The sequence below is a fragment of the Phocoena sinus genome, chromosome 16, assembly GCF_008692025.1.
Source record: "Phocoena sinus isolate mPhoSin1 chromosome 16, mPhoSin1.pri, whole genome shotgun sequence".
Classification (NCBI taxonomy): domain Eukaryota; kingdom Metazoa; phylum Chordata; class Mammalia; order Artiodactyla; family Phocoenidae; genus Phocoena; species Phocoena sinus.
The window spans coordinates 69,794,410-69,816,333 of NC_045778.1; the positions used below are offsets into that span (position 1 = coordinate 69,794,410).

The following is a 21,924-nucleotide window of genomic DNA, read 5'->3' on the forward strand; positions in this document are numbered from 1 at the left end:
TTGCTGACTTCTGCTTAATTCTTGAAGGGGGCGGGGGGGAGAGATGTGAAGAGATTTCTCGCCGAATATATACACAGACTTGGTGTTTGGGTTCGGCAACCCCAAATTACACCTGCGGCACCGAATTAACCCCACCTAAGAAGCAGGCAGTATTATACGAGAAAAACTACTCCATCAGAGCCCTCGGAAGACTCAGCGACTCTCGGCCAGAACGGGAAAGCCATGGACTACAATCCCCACAAGCCCTTGCGATTTCCCCCCCCCCCCCCCCTCGCCCGGGCAGCTTCGAAGCAAGGGGAAAGACTGGGGTTGTTGGGTGCACTCCTTTTGCGTCATTAGCGTGCGACTCCACGAAACAAAACAGGTCTGGGCTACAAAAGTATGGCAGCTGCTGAGGCGGCGGTGGTATCGTCGTCATCCTTGAAACCAGATACAACCCCAGTCCCCGAAAGTGCAGGAATGGCTGCAGCCACGGCCGCCACATCCTCAGCGATGGCTGCAGCCGCGGCGGTTGCGGCCAGGACCGGATCCGAAGCCAGGGTCTCCAAGCCCGCGTTGGCTACTAAGCTGCTGTCCCTGAGCGGCGTGTTCGCCGTGCACAAGCCCAAAGGGCCCACTTCAGCCGAGCTGCTGAATCGGCTGAAGGAGAAGCTGCTGGCAGGTACTGCAGCCGGGTGGGGACCAGGCCTAGGCGAGGCGGTCGCCGTGAGAGCGGAAGCCGCACAGAGCACACTGGGCTTTTCGCGCTCTCGTGGCTCAAGAGATAAGAGGAAGGGAAAGGGAGAACGGCCACAGTGTAAGCTCTGGACAGAAATCTGGGGCATCTCCGGCTTGGACTTGTCCTGACGTGAACTCCTGTAGCCTAGTTGGCAGTTGTCGTTCTCAAGGGAAAAAAAACAAAAAGCAGAACCCACACATCCACAAATAAACCTCGGCTCTTGGGCCTGCAGACGAGTTTTCTACAATCTGATCCCTCAGAAGCCTTTTGTTTGGCTCACGTAGATAAACTCTACCCAACGGAATCACTGGCTCTCTACACCCCAAAGTTGCATTCCTAAAAGTATGTTGGAAATGCGGATGTTACTTAGTTAACCAAGACTCAACACAGTGGTTTTTATATAGTGGGCATAAGAATTATTTAGAGTCCCTTGTACAAATGCAGATTCCTAATCCTTGCCCCCCTCAGAGACTGTGATTCTGAGGATATGGGGTATTTTTAGGAAACTGCATTTTTAAACTGTTGCTCCGGGTGATTCTGGTATAAGTAGTTAATGGACCACGTTTTGACAAACACTAAATATAACTTGGTCACTTCTAAGAGCACTCTTTTTGTTTGTTTGTTTGTTTCCTCATATACACTGGGAGAATATTAGAAAAGCCTGAAGGATCTCTCAGTTCATCAGTCCAGTAGATCATTTCAGACAATGGAATCAAGGAACCTTGGATTTTTTTGGATCTTGCAATAAGCCAGACCCGTGCTAACCTATGGAGAGGTGAGGGTGAAAGACACTGTGTCTTGCTAAGCTCATAGCAGTAATTTCTGCAAACTTTGGTGATAAAACTATTTAACTGGGTTTTCAAGGCCCTCCAGAGTTTGGCCCTGGCTTATTTTTCCATGAAATCAGTACAGGAAATTTTTTCTTTGTTTAGTGTCCCCTGGCAAATGTTACCGCCTCCCCCGCCCTTTTTACTGCAAAAGCAAATATTCTGGTAGGAATTTGTTAATTAAAACTGACACAATACGGATTCAAATGTTTATTGGCAAAGGTACATTCCTGAAGATGTTTAATACCAGTGTTATATCTGCTTATTCTTTTGTTATACTTTCATTATACTTTGTTACCTGTAAGGATGGGTCGTATACGGGATGCTGAAGGAAGGAATTACATCAAGGACAAGCTTTGTGGTGTCGTCATGAAGTTGTTTCCGTCATAGAATTGCTTGCATTTGGCCTGATTTGTTAGCTAAGCTAAGGCTTGTTTGATCCTCAAGGTAATGATTATCATTCTTTGTTTCAGACAAGTTTCTGATAGGATTAAAGCCATATCCTGGCCTTCTGGTTAATCTGCCTATCAAGAACTGAAATCCCTCTTGAAACTTAGTTAAAATTGATTGTTTCAAGGCTGTTGCTGGACCATCTTCTGGAAGCCACTCACTCAGAAGTAGACATTCTCATTACTCTCCATTTCTATATTGCTTGTGATTGGCCTATTCTATGTTTATGTTAGCCAGACCAGGGCTTCCCAAATGCCATTCTAACTGGCCAGCAGAATTGTCTGGGAAGGTTCTCTTAAAAATACAGATTCCAGGGCAAGACATTCTAATGCCAGCCAGGTTTGACAACCGCTGATTTAGGCCACAGTCAGTTGTCATGCTCTCTACTAACATTCCTTGCCTTTCCTTACATTGATTCATGTCGTACTAAAATCTCTGCTCTTCCGTCTTTTTGAATCCTTCAAGGACTAAAACATATCAGAATTTTATAGCTAGAAAAGATCTTAATAAATATTCATCCATGAATGGCACCAATGGGGTGAACCAAATTCCAATATAGTAGAGATGGTGTGTCTTCAAACTTGAAAGAGGTAAATTTGGACACAAAGGGAAGACAGTAAATTTTAGGGCCTCCACACTCCAAGGACCATCAAGTTAAAAATACAAAGAGTTCCCCAAAATATTTCTATGAATACAGTACAAGAGATCCATAATGGGTTACAAGTGAAAGTGAAGGGTTTGAAGCCTAGGCCTCGCCTTACAGATTTATGTTAAAGCATATGGTCATGTCCTTCCAAGCAGGGTGATGCTGTAATCAGAGAGTGACAATAGGACTGTGTTCCAGACTGAGTTCTGACTCAGTAAGGTGGTAATTACAACCCCACTTATCCTTTGGGCCATTTAATCTGGCCTCTTCACTGTTACTCTGCCTTCCCTCCTCTCCTGTCTCAGTCCTCTCTTTTCATTTTCTTTTACTCTATTTTCCATCTTCTGTGTGTCAGTGGTAATGAGGAAGGTTTGATGGGTTTGGAGGGGTGCAGATCAATAGAGCTCTTCCTGCCGTTCTCTCCTTTCTCATTTGAAGCCTAGTGGCCAATATTCTCTCAATATAATGTTACATGCCATGATGATGGTAACAGCATATTGCTATAGTGCTTCGAGTTTCCAAAGCACATTCAGATCGCATTATTTCATTTTATTTTTTACAATAGGAATATGAGATAGGCCAGGTTGGCTTTTTTTTTTCTTTCTTTTTTAATATCTAAATGCTTTGGAGTATAAGTGGCAACTTAAACTGTTACCCTCTTCTCACATAACCTTTTGTTGAGATTAGCTTCTTTAAGGAATTGAGAGTTTTGATTAGGAGAGGAGAACAGACCTACAGATAGTTTGGGAACTTAGTGTTCTCAGAAGTAACCCCGTATGAGATGTACTCCCAACATTTAGGTAGCTGGAGAGACCAGCAAAGAACACCAGGGAACAAGAGATTTTAGAAATGAAAATGAGGACTTTAAAAACTAGCTGCCTATGTAAAAACTAACTTCTTTTCATCATTCTCTATCTACCAGCCCACTACTACCAGGAATTTACTAGATCTTTGTGGGTTCGTGTGGATATTTACCCACTTTAAAAAAAAATTTTTTTCCCTTGGAAAATGAATTCTAGTTTCTAGACAACTAATTTGGGAATACTATTTCTTTGTAATTTAGGGAGCATCTGTACATTTTAAAGTCTGTTCTTTGTTAGTAATATCGTCATAATCTTAACATATTAAGTTTGTACAGTACTTTTTATTTGTCTTGAGTACTCCATCCACACTGCCTCATCCCGTATTTATGGAGATTCTACTTCATTTGTCTCAGTACTTACCTGTTTTTCATCCCAATTACTCTTATAGAAGCTGGAATGCCTTCTCCAGAATGGACCAAGAGGAAAAAGCAGACTTTGAAAATTGGGCATGGAGGGACTCTAGACAGTGCAGCCCGAGGAGTCCTGGGTAAGAGATACGAATGGAAGTTTGATGTAACTGCCACTTACATCAGAAAGAAATATTGATTAAGAACAGATAAAATTAACTAAGTCCATGCCATTTTCAGTCTACTTTGGAATATTTCAGATCTACTGGATTTATAGTGCCATCTTCTCAAGAAGCCCTTGTATCATTTGGCACAAGGTATAGAAGGCTGTTAGAATAGCCACTTTTGTGTCTGGATGGACTTTGAGAAAGGGTTTGTATCTGTGCAGGAAAGAGTTAACACAGCAGGCCTGAAATCACTGTCTTTAGAAAGGCCTGCTTGCATCTGGGGACTTGGATTTGGTTGTGTTCCCACCCTTCCCCATCCAATAAGGATGGGTTTACTGTGCCTTGACTATTTGTGTGAACAGTGTGGTTTATGCTAAACGCCTGCTTTCTATCTTGGAATCTGGGATTTTGTCCCACCATGCAGGCAGAGGGTGTCTGGGTGACCATTCCTCTCATCCCCTCCAATAAAAACTTTGGCTGCTGAGTTTCTAATGGGCTCTCTTGAGCAGGAACATTGTACACATGTTATTCCTTGTTGGATTGTTGGAGGAAGGAATGTGCTCAAGTGTCCCCCCTCATAAGAGGGAGAGAGAATAAGGAACCTGAGCATGGATTTTCTCCAGTGTCTTTACCCTTAGGATACAGCTGTGTAACCTTAGGATGTCACGGTAGGTAAATCTTAGCCATGGATGAATCTTCCAGGGTGGGATAGTCTTGGGGACTCCTGACAAGGTATATGGCTCTTTGTTCTGCCTATATCGAATCTAACTCTGACATTAGCTCTCTTGAGAAGGCGAACCTTACAGTTCTTCAGAGGAAGTCACTCTGTCTTGGGGACATTAGTTGAATGTCTTATTGCATGTGGAGGAAAATTGATAGAATTGATTGAGGGGAGAGGAGTCATTTATCCTTTTTTCTTCCATCCTTTTTTTTTTTGCATCTAGTAGAGGTTCTGAAGTCTATCTTTATAGACTGCTAAAGTGTGTATCCACAGGACAGGGTATGTTCTTAGAAACTTTTTTGTAACTGTATCCACAGTCACAGAAATACATATGTTGGGATTCTCCCTATCTCCCCCTTCCCCACATACTAGAAAAAAACGTTTATGGAACAATACTTACCTTTTTACATGCCCTGGTGTTTTATATTTTATTGTATTCCATTTTTTAAAATGTTGATCATAATCCAGTAAATTGATTTCATGCTGCCCTAATGGATTGTGACTCATGCTTTAAAAAATACTGTGCTACATGATCCAATCCATTTTATTAGAGCTAAAATTAGATACAAATAAAAACAAACCTGATCTAAGCTAGCCAAAGGAGATGAATGCTTACTTAGAAGAAAAGGATCAAATTGGTGAATAAAATTGTATTTTTCAAGAAAATTAGAAGCAGTTTATGATTTTGCATTTTCTGAAATTACAGATTTTATTTGATGCATGTTGACAGAAACATCTTTACCTGAGGTTAAAATAGAAAAAAAACACATGGAAATTCATTTTCCTGAATTAGAGAACTTGAATAGGCAAATTCTGATACCTTAATTACTGTTTCTTACCATAACTAATAATAATCATTTATTGAGCACTTATTGTATGTGAGGTCCGTCCCATGGTTAGTGGCAAGGTCAGGAGCTGAACCTGGACCTGCTCAGTTTTAAAGTCTCTGTCCTAACCTGGGATGTCAAATACCTGGCACTCCTGCCTTTGTTCCCTGCTCCCCATGTCCATAGCAGAAATTACCAATCAATCACAGCATTCTTTGCCATTGGTTCTAGAAGTGGCTTCGGGATTCTTACCAGTTCAGCTCTTCTAGAGTTGAAGCCTATTTATTATAACCTTCTGTTTTCTAAGGCACAGCACCATAAATCCAAGAAGAAAGAGGATAAAATGTGCTGCTGTGATCGGCAGAATAATGGCCCCCCTAAAGATGTCCGTGTCCTAATCTCCAGAACCTATGAGTGTGTTAGGTTATGTGATGAGGGGGCATTAAAGTTGCACGTGGAATTAATGTTCATTAGTTGACTTTAAGAGATATCCTGGAATATCCTGGTGGATCCAGTGTAATCAGAAGGGTCTTTAAAAGTGGAAGAGGAGGCAGAAGAGTGTCAAAAAAGATGTGGCAATGGAAGCAGTTTGTAGTGATGAGATTGCTGGCCTTGATGAGGAAGGGGGCCATGAACCAAGGAAGATGAACAGCTTCTAGAAGCTGGCAAAGGCAAGAAAACTCCTCTAAGAAGGCTCCAGAGAAAGATTCTCCCCTAGGGCCTCCAGAAAAGAATGCAGTTGGTGCTGACACCTTGATTTTTACCATAGTAAAACCCACCTCAGACTCCTGATCCCTAGAACTGTAGGATAATAAGTTTGTTTTGTTTTAAACCACTATGTTGGTAATTTATTACAGCAGCAATAGGAAACTAATATACCCATCTATTATAAATCGCTTAAAATGGAAATTGAGTTTTTATACACCATTTTATTTGTTTTTTGTTTTTTTGTGGTACGCGGGCCTCTCACTGTTGTGGCCTCTCCCGCTGCGGAGCACAGGCTCCGGATGCGCCGGCTCAGCGGCCATGGCTCACGGGCCCAGCCGCTCCGCAGCATGTGGGATCTTCCCGGACTGGGGCATGAACCCGTGTCCCCTGCATCGGCAGGCGGACTCTCAACCACTGCGCCACTAGGGAAGCCCTATACACCATTTTAGAAGTTATTTTTTAACTTTAAAGGTTAGAAAATTACAGTGAAAAAATTTAGAAAACACAAAAAAAGTTGAAAGTAAAACTTATACATTTTCTACCTTCCAGCAATAATCACTGTTAACATTTTTGTTATATTTCTTCCTAGCTTTTTGTCTATGCAGAATTTTTAAGTTGAGCTGTTTTACTGTATGTATGTACATTGTATCCTTTTTTTACTTAACATCATAACATAGCATTTTTTCATGTCAATTAAAAATATTTGTAAACATGATTTTTTCGTTTTTTAGACTTTATTGAGGAATAATTGACCAATATAATTGTGTATGTTTAAAGTGTTGAAATCATATCAAGTATCTTCTCCAACCACAATGGTATGAAACTAGAAATCAATTACAGGAGGAAAACGATATTAAATAACACACTTCTGAATAATCAGTGGGTCAAGGAAGAAATCAAAAGGGAAATCAAAAAATATCTTGAGACAAATGAAATGCAAATACAACATATTAAAATTTATGGGATGCGGCAAAAGCAATTCTAAGAGGGAAGTAAACATTATTTTTAATGGCAATATCATGTGATGTCATATTGATTTAACCATTTCCTTATTTGAGGTCATTGGAGGTTATTACCAGTTTTGTTAGTAGGACTGATTTTGTAAGGATCATCTTTATGAATAAAACTTCCTCTTTGTTTTGGATTATTAAGACAGATACCTGGAAGTAGAAAGATACTGGTCTTTTCAAGTGATTGCAAGGGTCTTGGAGAGTTAGATAAATGGCAGGAGAAACTTCCAACTGCAAAATGCTTTGGAATTACATGTGTAATAGACTTGCCGGCCCTAAAGTGACTCTCATCATAAATAAGTTCAATGATTTGAGAATAGAGTATTAGGACATTTGTATAGGTTTGGAGACAGTGGCTTTATTTTTTTATAGAGAAACATCTGAGCACAGAAAACTTGGGAGATAGAGTAGTAATTGTGAGACAGTACTTGGAAAATCCTGGTTTTCATTCATTCTTCTAATTCTTTACACTTTTTCAAACTGTTGTGTATTTGTTTATGCTTTTCCTCTCAGATAAACTGCTCATCTCTGTCTTCTTTAGTTGTAGAAATCCTACTAACCTTTCTTGATTTGGTTAAAATGCTGTCTTCTACATGTGAAGCCTGCCCACCTGCTTTTTTATATTGCCAATGTAAAACTTCACTGTATTCTTTGTTTTTGTTAACTCACTGAGGGCTAAAACCAGGTCTTATTTAGTTCTGTACCTATACAACAAAATTTTGAATGGGAAAAAGCTGAATAAAAATTCTGTCCCATAAACTGTCCCTTGAATGAAAAGCTGCTGGTTGGCTAGGTCTCAACTCCAGTTAATTTTTCTATATACCACTTCTGTATTAGTCTTCCTAAAATTCTGCTTTCACTAATCACCTAACTTCAATGGACCTTGGTCTTCTTGGATATAAAATGAGAGCCTTAAGCTGGGTAACTCTAAGATGCCTTGTTGTTTCATTCTGGATCACTGAACTAGCAGAGAAGTCATCATCAGTCCAGCTTTTAAACCATGATAGAATCAAACACATCAGCCTGCTCTTAAGACGCCCTGCACTCTGGTTGAGAAACCCACTGTGCCCATCCTTGTGTCTGAGAATTTGTCAGTTTGTTCCTTCTTTAGAACATGCTTCTCTCTTGTCTGCATCTTCAAATCCTGTACATCCTTTAAGCCCTAACTCACACTAAATGTTTGAATGAAGCATTCTCTGGCCTCTGTAGCCATTTAGAGTGCTCCCTCCTTTGACCTCCTACAGCAGTTATTCTCTCTGTGTTCATTTTGACACAATCATATACCGTTGTATTGTTATTTAGAGTTATTCACTCATTAATTCAGGCAACAGGTTTTTGAGCACTTGCAGTTTCCCTTATCTGTATTGTATTTTCCCCATGAGATCATAAGCTCTTTCAAAGTCAGGAAATGTGCTGTTCCATTAAAAGTGTTCTTCTTGGCGTTGAGTGCATGGTAGCTCCTTGCAAAATATTGACTGGGGATTCTTGAATGGAATAAAATTGAATTGAACCTTTTATTATTGTACAAAGTTTTTGCCTCAGCAGCAGCTGCTGTGATTTGAAGAGTGCTGTGCTCAACAGAGGATCCTGAAGGCGGATGGTTTCTGTGTTGGTCCTTGAACCAATATGCCTGTCAGAGAAGCCGAGAGGGGTGGGGGTTTGGGATGGACTTGATGAAGGAGTTGGGATGTGAGCTGTGTTTCAAAGGATGGACTTTGAATACTTTATTAAGGAGTTGGTACTGTAGGCATTGGGACCCTATTGAGGATTGTTTGGGGGCTTTGTGCAGTATAGGTTTTCAGAAATGGTATGAATTGGGAGAGGAAGGGATAAGATGTAGAATAGCTAGGTTTACAGTATATAGGCTGCTCTAGGCTGGTGGCAGTGGGAAGAATGCCTAGATGAGTAAGGTGGCAGGGAGGATGAGAGGAAGGGGGTCTGCTGTTAGTCTGGTTTGAACTTTAACTCCACCGTTTACTAGTTGTGAGATGCTGGGCAAAGTTCCTAGTCTCTCTATGCCTCAGTTTCCTCACCTATCAAATAGGGATAATTGTATTATCTTTCAGGGTTGTTATAAGGATTAAATGAGCTAATGAATGGAAAACATCTAGGGTAGAATTTGATTCATAGTAAGCTCAGTGAATCTGCTATAGATATTCATGATAATTCTTTTAGCTTGCCAATTGTTTCTCCTTGTTGCTTATAATTCTGAATTGTGGTGGTTATATTGTGTTCTTTTACAAAATTGTATCCATTAATGAGAAATACTTCAATTCTTACAAAAATTTCCTTGCTATTAGGTGAAGAAATGATTATGTCCTCTCATCCTCGGCTGGTGAAATGTGTTGTCATAAGGATAATGTTTGAAATTGAGGAGACGTGAGCCATTGTACTTTGTGTACGGCCTACACGAACATACACTCTCCAGGCTCTCATTTTACCCTGTATTCTTTTTTGGGTTGTGTTGATTTGTTGTTTCTATTTTCTTGATTGTATGCTACTGGGCACTAAACATCTTTAAATGGTTCATTAGTTATGATGATGGCTTTTGCTTTGTTTAATAATGAACTCTGTCAAATATTTATCATACCAAGATTAATTGTACCATGTATTTTCACTGATGCCCATATAAAATTCCAGTGAGTCCTTTGAGGTTTTTCCAAAACTTTTTGTTATCTAATTGTCTGGATTGAGGTTTCTAGTATGTTTCACACTTCGAAAAAGGAAAAAAAGTCTCCCACCTGCACTTCAGAATTTCTTACTTGCAGGACAAGTTCAACCGATTGGAGTAATAGGAGCCCTCACATTATGCTAAATAAATGGTTTTCCAACTTTACGTTACATATGCCAAGAAATTATGACCGATGTATGTCATAAAACATTTTTAAAACCTAGTTTTACAACAGAGTGTCATGATATTTCTTTCTTTGATTTGTAGTGGTTGGAATTGGAAGGGGAACAAAACTGTTGACCAGTATGTTGTCAGGGTCCAAGGTAAGAATACTGGAATGGTTCTGTTTTTCTTCAGTGTTTTCTTAATGACCTATGTGTTGGATTTTATCAATTAAAAAATAAGCTGTATAAATTGCATGAATGTCAACACTGAGTATTAAACACAATGTCTATAATCATATCTGAGATTTGAAATATTGAGAGTATAAATTAGTGATTTAAAAACAAATTTGACTCATAGAAGCAAAACTTTTGTGATGCCCATAATTTAAAAATATATGTATTTAGGTTCTTTTGGGTTTTTTTGTTTTGTATAATCATATTTCTTAAGTGAAAGGGAACTTACAGATCATAAATTCTACCAGAAGATTTTTCTTTTTTTTTTTGTGGTACGCAGGCCTCTCAATGCCGTGGCCTCTCCCGTTGTGGAGCACAGGCTCCGGATGCGCAGGCTCAGCGGCCATGGCTCACGGGCCCAGCCGCTCCGCGGCATGTGGGATCCTCCTGGACCGGGGCACGAACCCGTGTCCGCTGCATCGGCAGGCGGACTCTCACTGTGCCACCAGGGAAGCCCGACCAGAAGATTTTTTTAAACCTTGGAATTTTTGTAGAAGCAATACCATTTTGTAAACCATGCAATTTCCAACAAAAGATATGCTTATTTCAATGGTTATAAAATGTTTACTGAATAAAAGAATGGGGCCTCTTTAAGATGATGTTACATCATTCCTTGACTAAATCCGAAAGCATCTTTCGAGGTATTTGCTAGGAGAGGGAGGAGGGGTTAGGAAGAGGCAGGAGAGGCTCTAAACCTGTTGAGTGAGAACCCTTATCGCGAAATAGCAGGGGAGCCCTAAGACAAGTCTAGATGTCAGTGTTTGACCTCTCCGGGCCTCTCAATTTTTCCTTAGGAAAAATGGTTTTGATTCTCTCAAGGGTCTCTCCTAGCATTAAAAGAGATAATAATATCTGTATTCTAATTAGCAACTAGGTGCTGGTTATCATAGTTGGGGCCAGGGGCCAGTGAAAATGCCTGTGGAAGGAAGATTAATATGCCACTAGTTAGGGAAGAATTTCAGCAATTTCCTGGACTAAACTTTTTATTTGTTTTAAAACCCTTGCTCCAAGCAGGATATAAATAGTTTGGATAAAGTGGTTTTGTCTAAATTGTTTCTTTAAAAAAAAAAAAATGTGGTCAAAGACCATTTAAAAAACTTCCCATTTCATTGCAGACTGATTGATGACTTTTATAAAATACAGTTAAAATGTTATGGCAATGTCAAATTGCTAAAGAAGTTTCTAAGCACCTTATTTTCTGAACTTATCTCATGGTGGATACTGGCCCTTGGGCCATACTCTGAGTGCCAGGGGTCTAAGTAAGCTTTTCTTAAAATAAAAAGCCCTGGAGAGCCTGTTGCCTTTGACATCCCATTTTAGTTATTAACTGGCATAAAAACCTGTGTCTTTCAGTTGGGAAGGATCTTAATACCTTAGATAAATGGAAAAATTTCCATGCAGCTCGCTCTGCAGTCTTCAAAATATTGGTGTTGAAAAATCACAGAGTATAAAAATTGTGTTAGAGTGGAGGAGTTTGACAGTTTTACGGTAAATTTGAACATTGTACTGACCCATGGAGTTTAGAATCTGTTTCTGTTACAGGATTTGCCAGTTGCTTGATATATGTTTCTTAATTCTAAAATATAAACAATGGTTACCTTGATACAGGATTATGGATGATTTTATTTTCTTTTTTCACATTATTTGGTGTTCTCCAAAATCTTTACAATGAAAAGTCACTTTTATAATAATAGCAAAAAGATATATTTACATTAAGGAATGTGTTTGTTTTCTTTTTCCTCCCAAGATAAAATACGTGAAGTTCACTAGAATATTCATTATCCAGCCCTCCCCTCCAAAACCACAAGTACATGTAACACACTGTATGTTGTTGAAAGGTTTTACATGTAAATTCCAGGCATATTTCCAGAAATATGATGACTGGAAATATAAATACATCATTGGCTCTGGCTTAAGTTTATTTATCACAAACCATTTTGGTGTTCAGCTAGGAAAGCTGAATGTCATACAGTGAAATCACCGATCCTCAGATGACTGTAAAGTAAATAGAAAATCCCAGGTGCGTCTTATTATAGAGACCTAGTTCTTGGGTGTTTCATGTTTCAAAAATAAGCGTTATTGGACTTCCCTGGTGGCGCAGTGGTAGAGAGTCCGCCTGCCGGTGCAGGGGACACGGGTTCGTGCCCCGCGCCGGGAAGATGCCACATGCCGCGGAGCGGCTGGGCCCGTGAGCCATGGCCGCTGAGCCTGCACGTCCGGAGCCTGTGCTCCGCAACGGAAGAGGCCACAACAGTGAGAGGGCCCGCGTACCACAAAATAAGTAAAAACTAAGCGTTATTATCTTGTTAGCTATTTGTGTTTCTTATACTTTTAATTTTAGATTGTGTACTTGTTGAAAAATTAAATCTTTAAAATTTTACCTTTAAGTATGTTGGACATTACACTTTTATCAAAAGTAGTTAAAAGCTGTTAATGAATTTTTAAAAAATTTATTTATTTTATTTATTTTTGGCTGTGTTGGGTCTTAGTTGCTGCGCTCGGGCTTCCTCTCGTTGCGGCGAGCGGGCGCTGCTCTTCGTTCCAGTGTGCGGGCTTCTCACTGTGGTCGCTTCTCTTGTTGTGGAGCACGGGCTTTAGGCATGCGGGCTTCAGTAGTTACAGCACGTGGGCTCAGTAGTTGTGGCTTACGAACTCTAGAGTGCAGGCTCAGTAGTTGTGGCACACGGGCTGAGTTGCTCTGCATGTGGGATCTTCCCGGACCAGGGCTCGAACCCGTGCCCCCTGCATTGGCTGGTGGATTCCCAACCACTGTGCCACCAGGGAAGCCCTGTTAATGAATTTTTAAAAATAGATTTTGTTTTTAGCACTGACTATAATCTTGGAGATCTTATGCAGTGACTTACAAAAATTTTTTGACGAAGACCCATAATAAGAATTTCATTTTACCTGTGACTCTGTATATCCATTCATGTACAAGAACCAAAAATTTTATCAAACAACTTTAACCCTATGTATAGTGTACTCTTGATATCTTTCTTTCATTTAAAAAATTGTCTGCAGCCTTCTAATGGGGCACAGACCTGCTGTTTGACCTCATATTTACTTTTTCCACTTTTACAGATGATTTTTTTTTTTTTTTTGCGGTACGCGGGCCTCTCACTGTTGTGGCCTCTCCCGTTGCGGAGCACAGGCTCCGGACACGCAGGCTCAGCGGCCATGCCTCACAGGCCGAGCTGCTCCGCAGCATGTGGGATCTTCCCGGAGCGGGGCACGAACCCGTGTCCCCTGCATCAGCAGGTGGACTCTCAACCACTGCGCCACCAGGGAAGCCCTACAGATGAATTTTTATTTGCATCACAGTGCTACTAGAAAAATTAGACTTTTAGTATGTGTAGAGTGGGGTTACCTCAAGAGTAGAAATATTTAGTTCTAGGATGGCAGATATTCGCTGTTCATGTTATAGCCATATCATAATACACCGTTGCCTCACCATCCAGTCCTAAGGAGAGACATTGTTGATTGAATGTGGCCTAACACTCTTTCCTGCTGAACCAAGAAATATCCTTAGAATCCTGGTAAATGTAATAAATACCAGTTCATACAACACTATCAATTAATGGGTGGAGTGCTGACCTTTACCTAAAATCTTTAGGCCATGAGATTAATTTGCCTCCATTTTGTGAAGACCACAGATTATTTAGACCACCCCACTCCTTTCATGCATTCCTTCCCAATCAGATTGGAGTAAGATTTAAGAAAAGAGCCCTTCCTTGTCTTCGTCATTAGCTTTCTCTTTTGTCGTATGGTAAGCCTTGCTCTGCCAATGATAACTTTCTCTTGTCATTTTTTTCTCACTGCATTCTCTTTTGGGATTATGAGTGTAATGTGTACATAAAGCATATAGGTTTTCTGTACAGTGCCTGTTAAACAAAAGTTGCTCAATAAATACTGTTATTACTATTCTCAAGTGTTTCACTATCCCCAAATCTCTCTCTCCTGAGTTTCAGGCCTCCTGGGTCCCTCTGGCTACATGTTCCATAGACATTAATTTTATTCAAGCAATTTCTGTTGGAAATCTTGAATACAGTTAATTTCGTTGCTTTTATTTCTATCTGTGATTTTTGGTGGCCTAGGCAAAAATATGACATTCATTAGAAAGAGAAAGCATGCCAGTTTTTTAATGAAGAGACTTTACTCTGGGCATTATAGTCAGAAAGAAATTTCTTACAGTAAGGAATATTGAGTGACAGATAGTGGATCTCAGAATAGTTTACAACAGGTGAAGAAGTGGATCTGCATGACATATAACTTTGGTAAAAGGATTCTAAGGAGGTTAGGCTAATACATCCCTTTGACCTAACTTGATCTAATTATGGAATATAGATTACCTAGAAGAAGGCAATAGATGCATAGTCCCTTTACTCTCTTCCCTAAATTATACTTTCTTTGAACCAGTCATTCAGCAGAATCTGGATGGCAGATGTACTTTGAAGTAACAGACTTTGATGAGGTTTTGGAGTATTATCTTTATTAGCTTTCTATATTGCTGATCAAAAGTTGGTTACTTATATGTGCTTTTGAAACCAGTGAGCGATGGAAGGGTCGATGTTCTATTAGGAAATCATTGATGCCATATAAAGACTCTTAACTAGCATTTTACAGGTATATAAGATATATATATATATATATATATATATATATATATATATACACACACACACACACACACAGAGATAAGCCATAATAGTACCTGGAGGCAAAGCCAACATTTCATCAGAAAGCAGCTTTGTATCCCCCTCCAACCCTTGAACAAGTGTTATCATTGGGATATACAAACTTTTCCCCTGGGATATTTCAGAGGGCAGTAATTTCCCCCAGGTATACAGTAGCATTTTTAGGTTAACCAGTCAATGTCAGCTCTGAAGTGTGACTTGAATAATGTTCCTCTGAAACTTAGCAACTCTCGGAGATTAGAGCATCTCTAATCTACTTTCTCCAGAGGTAGTCTAATTTGTACCTTTTCTTTACACTCTATTAATATTCATACATTTCATAAGTACTATATTGAAAATTTTGAAGGACTTACATTTATGAACTGTATAGAGCTATTGCTTTTTAATGAAGATATTCAAAACCACATGTTTTCGGTGTGGTACTGTAATAAGCTTATCATTAATAAACATAATTCTGCAAAGTTCTCCAGCTTAAATTGCTCAGCGTAACTACATATTCTTTTCAGTGGGAATTATATTCCTTGCATTTTTCTCACTACTTCATGTGAACTTCCAAATAAAATTTGAATTTGATCAAAAGAGACGAATACAAAGAATATGTAGTGTAAGTGTGGCCTGAGATGGGAAGCAGAACCATCCTCAGTTACTCACTGATCTGCTTCTTCACTTGTGAATAATGAGCAGTTCTGAGAAGTGACTTTTATCCTTTCAGAGGCTTAAGAAGTAGCAATTTCTCTTTATTAAGAAACACATATGTACATTACTTACGCTATACTAGTTTTGCCTTATTTTCTATATATTTAGCTTTTGTTTAAATGCATAAACAAGTTACTAAGATTACTCTTGGTATTTCATGTAAGAAGTAATAAATTGATTAATTAAAAATTAATTTTACTTTTAAGTATGGTAAAATCATTGAATCTTGAGATGACTAGGTAGGGGATTATTGTACCATTCTCTCTACTCATAGGTGTATTTGAAAATTTTCCTTCAAAATCAAAATTGCCCAGTAGAAAACTGGTTTAAAAAATTTTTTTTTACAGTAACAGTATATTTATAAGCCATGATTATCAATAAAATCAGGCTTTTCCTTGTCATGTTGGCTGGTGTGGGAAGTTTGTGAATGTTCCTCAATCTGTACGATACTTCCTACATATCAGAAACTAACAAAGCGGGGCTTCCCTGGTGGCGCAGTGGTTAAGAACCCGCCTGCCAACGCAGGAGACACGGGTTTGAGCCCTGGTCCGGGAAGATCCCACATGCTGCAGAGCAGCTAAGCCTGTGCACCACAACTACTGATCCTGCGCTCTAGAGCCCGCGAGCCACAGCTACTGAGCCTGTGTGCCACAACTACTGAAGCCCGCCTACCTAGAGCTCGTGCTCCCAACAAAAGAATCCACCACAATGAGAAGCCCACTCACTGCAACTAGAGAAAAAAGCACGTACGAAGACCCAATGCAGCCAAAAATAAATAGATAAATAAATAAATTTATAGAAAAACTAACAAAGCAATTACAGTCTGTTGATTTTTGCCTTTATTTTGTATCAGGTAGTATTAGTAAGGTTCTGTATAAACTTTAAGACATGCATAACAGTTCTTCTTTACCTTATGGCCTATTTGTCTCCCTTGTTTCTCTTCCTCTAGAGGTATATTGCCACTGGCGAACTGGGGAAAGCTACTGACACACTAGATTCTACAGGGAAAGTAACAGAAGAAAAACCTTACGGTATGAAGTTCATCTTAGGTAGTCCTTGTTTTTAATATTTAGAGAAAGTTTCTCTGAATTCAGAATTTAAAATAAATCTCATATTCCCAGTGATTTTAATTGTCAGTACATTTCTTTGGGTTAAGAAGGTTGGAAAAACATATTTGCTTATTTGGTATGTCGTTAATAAAGATTTATAATAATTACCTCTTTTCCTATAATCAGTTTTTCTTTAATGTGCAGAATTCTTCCAAATAACTCCCTTGCCAAAAACCATTTATAGCTAGGATTTAGGACATTTTTCCTAATGAATGTGAAACAAAGCAGAGAAGCTCTCTTGCTAGATTTTACCTGCATCTTGCCATTGTTGTTGTTTTGTTTCTGTTTTTTATAATTATGTCTTAGCTGTTGAAATAAATGTACTAGGTTTAGTACTTTAAAATTGATCATATTTCTATGCTTTTGGAGTATGTAAAAAGATAAGACAAAAGGAAAACTGTTTCTCTAGCAATAAAGCAGAACTCATTGGGGCCCACCTTAATTTTTCTACCATTCCTCCTTGCACTACTTTAAGAAAGGATAGATAAATGAAATGGTTTCCTAGCAATTCTCATAGTGTTTATGCTATTTATAATGCAGCAGTTGTGGTTTTTGTACAGTCAGTTCACCCACATTATTATGTCATCAATTGTGAATTATTTGTAAGCTTCCTGGGTTTCTTTTCTGCCTGGGCTTAATGTTATCTTTTTTTAATGTACCTATAGACAGTCTAGCATCTGCTTCCCTATGTTTTTGTGTTGAGTGGTCTTAATATATATTACATATTACCCTAGTAGTGAGACCAACCTTCTTGTTCATAATAGCTTCACTTGTCCTGTTAACATTTATATGTGGCTTAGTATCTTGCATGATTAATCAAGCACCAAAATGAAAAGAAAAATCACTGATTTATTTCGAATCTTTTAAAAAATAGATGTTGAATTAGCCTTGAAATTATTATTATTATGGAATAATAGCAGATGCTCACTTAATGGAAACCCAACTGCAATCTTCAGCCAGAATGCTTTTAAGATTCAGGTGGCCAAGGAGGATGTCAGCGATTTCCAGAGTATCCTACAGTGTATGTCAGTACACATATAATTAGAAGAATGGTGAGGAAGTGAAATTGGTGAGACTTGGTTGGATGGGGTAATGACAGAGAGGAGGTTGTTAACCACGACCTAGGTTTCTGGATTGTAAAACTGGTTACATGATGGTGCAGTTCGTTGAGTAGGTGATATTTAAAGAGGACCAGGGTGATGAAACTACTTAAACATACTCTTCCTTCCTGCCCTTAAGCATTTTGGAATTCTTACAAACTCTACTTTGTATTGTATCATTTATAACCTTATTTACTTACCTTAAAGAAAGCATATTAGTTTGTTAAAATCGTCTCATTATAATCTTGAAAAGCAACTTTCTTTAGGCCCTGAAACGGAGAGCTCCCTATAGTTTATTGAATAGTATTTGTAGGCCCAGAAAATGAGAGCTCAGAGAATTTTGCTGATTGACATGATTTTTCTGTATGATTTCTGTAAATCAGTAAACGTTTGTCATCTGTTTAAGCTGTACAGCAGGGTACCAGGGGGAAGATAAATATAAGACCTACCCTGTTTCCTTAAGGAACTTCTGTCATATAGAGAACTAGGACCTATGTTCTCAACCCTCTGTGAACTAATACTAAGACCTATAACTTATATTTTCTAATGGCTTCTTTATTATCCTGAAATAAAAGTCAGAGGTATTCTCCACTACCTACACGTTAAAAAAAAAAACAATGTTAATACAGTAAGTGGACTATAAAGAAGAAATAAAGGTAATTTATAGTAAAATAGACATATCATTATGTAAATATACAGATATTACTACATGGAAAGTCTTCATGAAGTAGTCATATATGTATTATATATAACAGATACTTATACATAAATCACTGTGAATGCCACAAGTCAAATGCGGACTGGCAGGAATGTGGTATTGATGACTCAGTACTGGAAAGTTCAGTATATGTAAGACTGTACAAAAAATTCTGCGTTTAAATGGGAAATGGAGTTATGTTCTAGCCTAAGGTAATTATAAACAGACTTTCACCCACATGAACATCTGGCAGACCTCCAGAAGTCATGAAGGGCATAGGACAGTTCTTCACTGTGCTGTACCACTGCACATTGCAGGAAATCCAGCATCCTATTAAGTGCTGCTGTTGTCGCCACCCTACCCAATCATGATAACAATCAAAAGTACGGTTCTTAACTAACCTGTTGAGAACAACTGACATCTGGTTCAGGTAAGGCAGTATGCAGTAAATGGCAAGTTAATGATCTTAGGTCATTTTATCCTATCTAGACAAATAATATTTTTAGCTATAGAAAATGAGTCTGTAGCTCAGTAGACGCAACGTTCAAACCATATTAATAGGGCCCTTTATTTTATTCTGTATCCTGACATCTTCTGTTATTTCTAAACAGTGTTTTTCACCATTAATTAAAAATCAGTCTTTGTGCTAATACCAAACTATCTTAATTGCTGTGGTATTAGAATAAGTCTTGTTATCTGAAAGAGCAAGTTTTCTTACCTTTTCTATTTATTTATTTATTTTTGGCTGCGTTGGGTCTTCGTTGCTGCGCGCAGGCTTTCTCTAGTTGTGGTGAGCGGGGGCTGCTCTTGTTGTGGTGCGCGGGCTCCTCATTGCAGTGGCTTCTCTTATTGTGGATCACGGGCTCTAGGTGCTTGGGCTTCAGTAGTTGTGGGACACGGGCTCAGTAGCTGTGGCTCACGGGCTCTAGAGCGCAGGCTCAATAGTTGTGGCGCATGGGCTTAGTTGCTCTGCAGCTTGTGATATCTTCCCGGTCCAGGGCTCGAACCCATATCCCCTGCATTGGCAGGTGGATTCTTAACCACTGCACCCCAGGGAGGCCCTGCTACCTTACTTTTATAGATTTTCTTTTATTGGTTTTTTTATAGCTTTCTTATCAAAGTAAGGAAATTGTTTTCTATTCCTAATTTGCCATTTGTTTGTTTTTTTAATCATGAGCAGCCATTGAATTTTATCAGATTTTTTTTGTATCTGTTGATTTTCCTCCTTAGTCAAATATTAAACTAACTTTACATTTCCAGAATAATCCCAACCTGATCATAATATGCTATCCTTTACATAAATTGTTGGATTTAGTTTGCTAATATTTAGTTTAGAATTTTTGCATTTTTGTCTGTGAGTGAGATTACCCTGTATTTTTCCTTTCTCTTAATGTCCTTGACTGGTTTTGATACCAAGGTTATACCAACCTCATAAAATGGGATGGGGAGTATTCTCTCTTTCTTTTTTTTATTCTCTGGAAGAATTTATGTGAGATTAGCATTATTTCTTTTTCTACTGTTTGGTAGAATTCACTGGTAGACATCTGATTCTGGAGTTTTCTTTATTAGGAAGCCTTTTAATCATGGATTAGATTCCTTTACTAGCTATCAAACTTAATATTTTTTATTTCTTGTGTCATTCTAGATAATTTTTCCCCTAGGAATTTGTCCATTGCATCTCAAATTTCCAAGTTATTGGTATAAAGTTGTTCATTGTATTCCTTTAAGATTTTTCTTTTTATTTTGAAATAATATCAAGCTTAGAGAAAAGTTGCAAAAATAAAGCCATATTTTTATAGATTTCAATGTACAGATCTTTCACTTCTTTTGTATATGAAATCTCTAAGTACTTCGTTTTTTTAACGCTATTATAAATTGGATTTTTAAAATATCAATTTCTGATAGTTCATTGCTAGATATACATAGATGGAGATGACTTTTGTGTATTAATCTTATGCCTTTCAGCCTTGCCAAACTCACTTGTTAATTCTAGTCGCTTTTGTATAGATTCCTTGTTAGGATGGGTCTAAAGTAAGACTTTCTTTTCAGGTCTGCATTAGTCCTACTCCAGAGGCATGGCTTTTCTTGGGTGTCTATCAAGTGCTGGGGTATTCAGCAAAGTTTCTTCATTCTGAGGGGTTGGAATTTGGACATCTTCCAGCCTTGTAAGAGGTTTGGTAGTAGCTCTTTTTTTAACTTTGTTAAGACTCACTATATATATGCACAGCTTGGAATTTAGCCAGTTTCAAGTGGACCCCTATAGACATCACTTTCTCTGTGTAATGCTCTCAAATTCCAGCTGCTGCCGCTTCCCCAAATTCTGATCTTTGCTCAGAGCTTTGTTTGTTATTCCCCTCCCTGTAGTACAGTTCAGAAAGCACCCCCAAGCAAAAGCAAGTGATTGTGGGCCTTACCTTGTTTTTTTCCCTTCTCTCAGGGATGATAGTCCTTGCTATGTGTTGTCTAATGTTTGAAAACAATTGTTTGCTGTATTTTTTCCAGTTTAACAGCTGCTTTTGGTGACAAGGCTTGTCCAGTAACCATTTAACTCTATCCTGGGTGAATTTTTTTTTTTTAAGTCTTTATTGAATTTGTTTACAGTATCGCTTCTGTTGTTTATGTTCTGGTTTTTTGGTCATGAGGCATGTGGGATCTCAGTTCCCCGACCAGGGATCGAACCCACACCCCCTGCATTGGGAGGCAAAGTCTCAACCACTAGACTGCCAGGGGAGTCCCTGAATATTATTTTTAAATCCATCATCCTGCTTTTAACTCCAGAGTTCAGTTAAGTACCAGCTTTCATGTTGGAAGTTCACTGGAAGAGCCAATAAATTTTAAGCAAATAATAACATGTAGCATGGTCTTGTATATATTAATTTTATGGGAATGACTTTTAAAAAAATTAATTTCAAATGAAATTAATCATTGATTAATCATTAAATTAATCATTGATTAATCATTAAATTATCACATTGATGATTTATTAATTTGCTAAACAAAGAATAATTACTCAAGTTCTATGGTACTTCCGTCGTACCTATCATCTTCTACCAAAGGTCCTTCTTTTGGCCAGTTATTGGATATACTTGCTTTAGAGATTTTATTCTTGATTTCTTTTTAAATCCTTTGGAGGTAGAGTCTTTATTCTTACAGGGACAATTATTATTATTTGGATCAGACTAGTATCATGTTTCAGATATAGCCAGCATGCTTCACTACATGTTAAAAATATCTAAAATATTATATTTGCTTTTATTGTAAAATAACTTGCTACA

At 38.5% G+C, this 21,924-nt stretch overlaps 1 protein-coding gene across 1 annotated transcript in view; it reads left to right on the plus strand.

Annotated features, from left to right (window-relative positions):
- The first annotated feature begins 320 nt into the window (after positions 1-320).
- The window catches only part of TRUB1 (TruB pseudouridine synthase family member 1), a 30,293-nt gene continuing 8,689 nt past the window's right edge, over positions 321-21,924 (plus strand). Inside the window, exons 1-4 of the mRNA XM_032609227.1 lie at positions 321-661; positions 3,893-3,991; positions 10,223-10,278; positions 16,693-16,774. Of these exons, the coding sequence (XP_032465118.1) occupies positions 382-661; positions 3,893-3,991; positions 10,223-10,278; positions 16,693-16,774 (517 nt within the window). The 5' untranslated portion in view covers positions 321-381. The remainder of the gene's footprint in view (positions 662-3,892; positions 3,992-10,222; positions 10,279-16,692; positions 16,775-21,924) is intronic.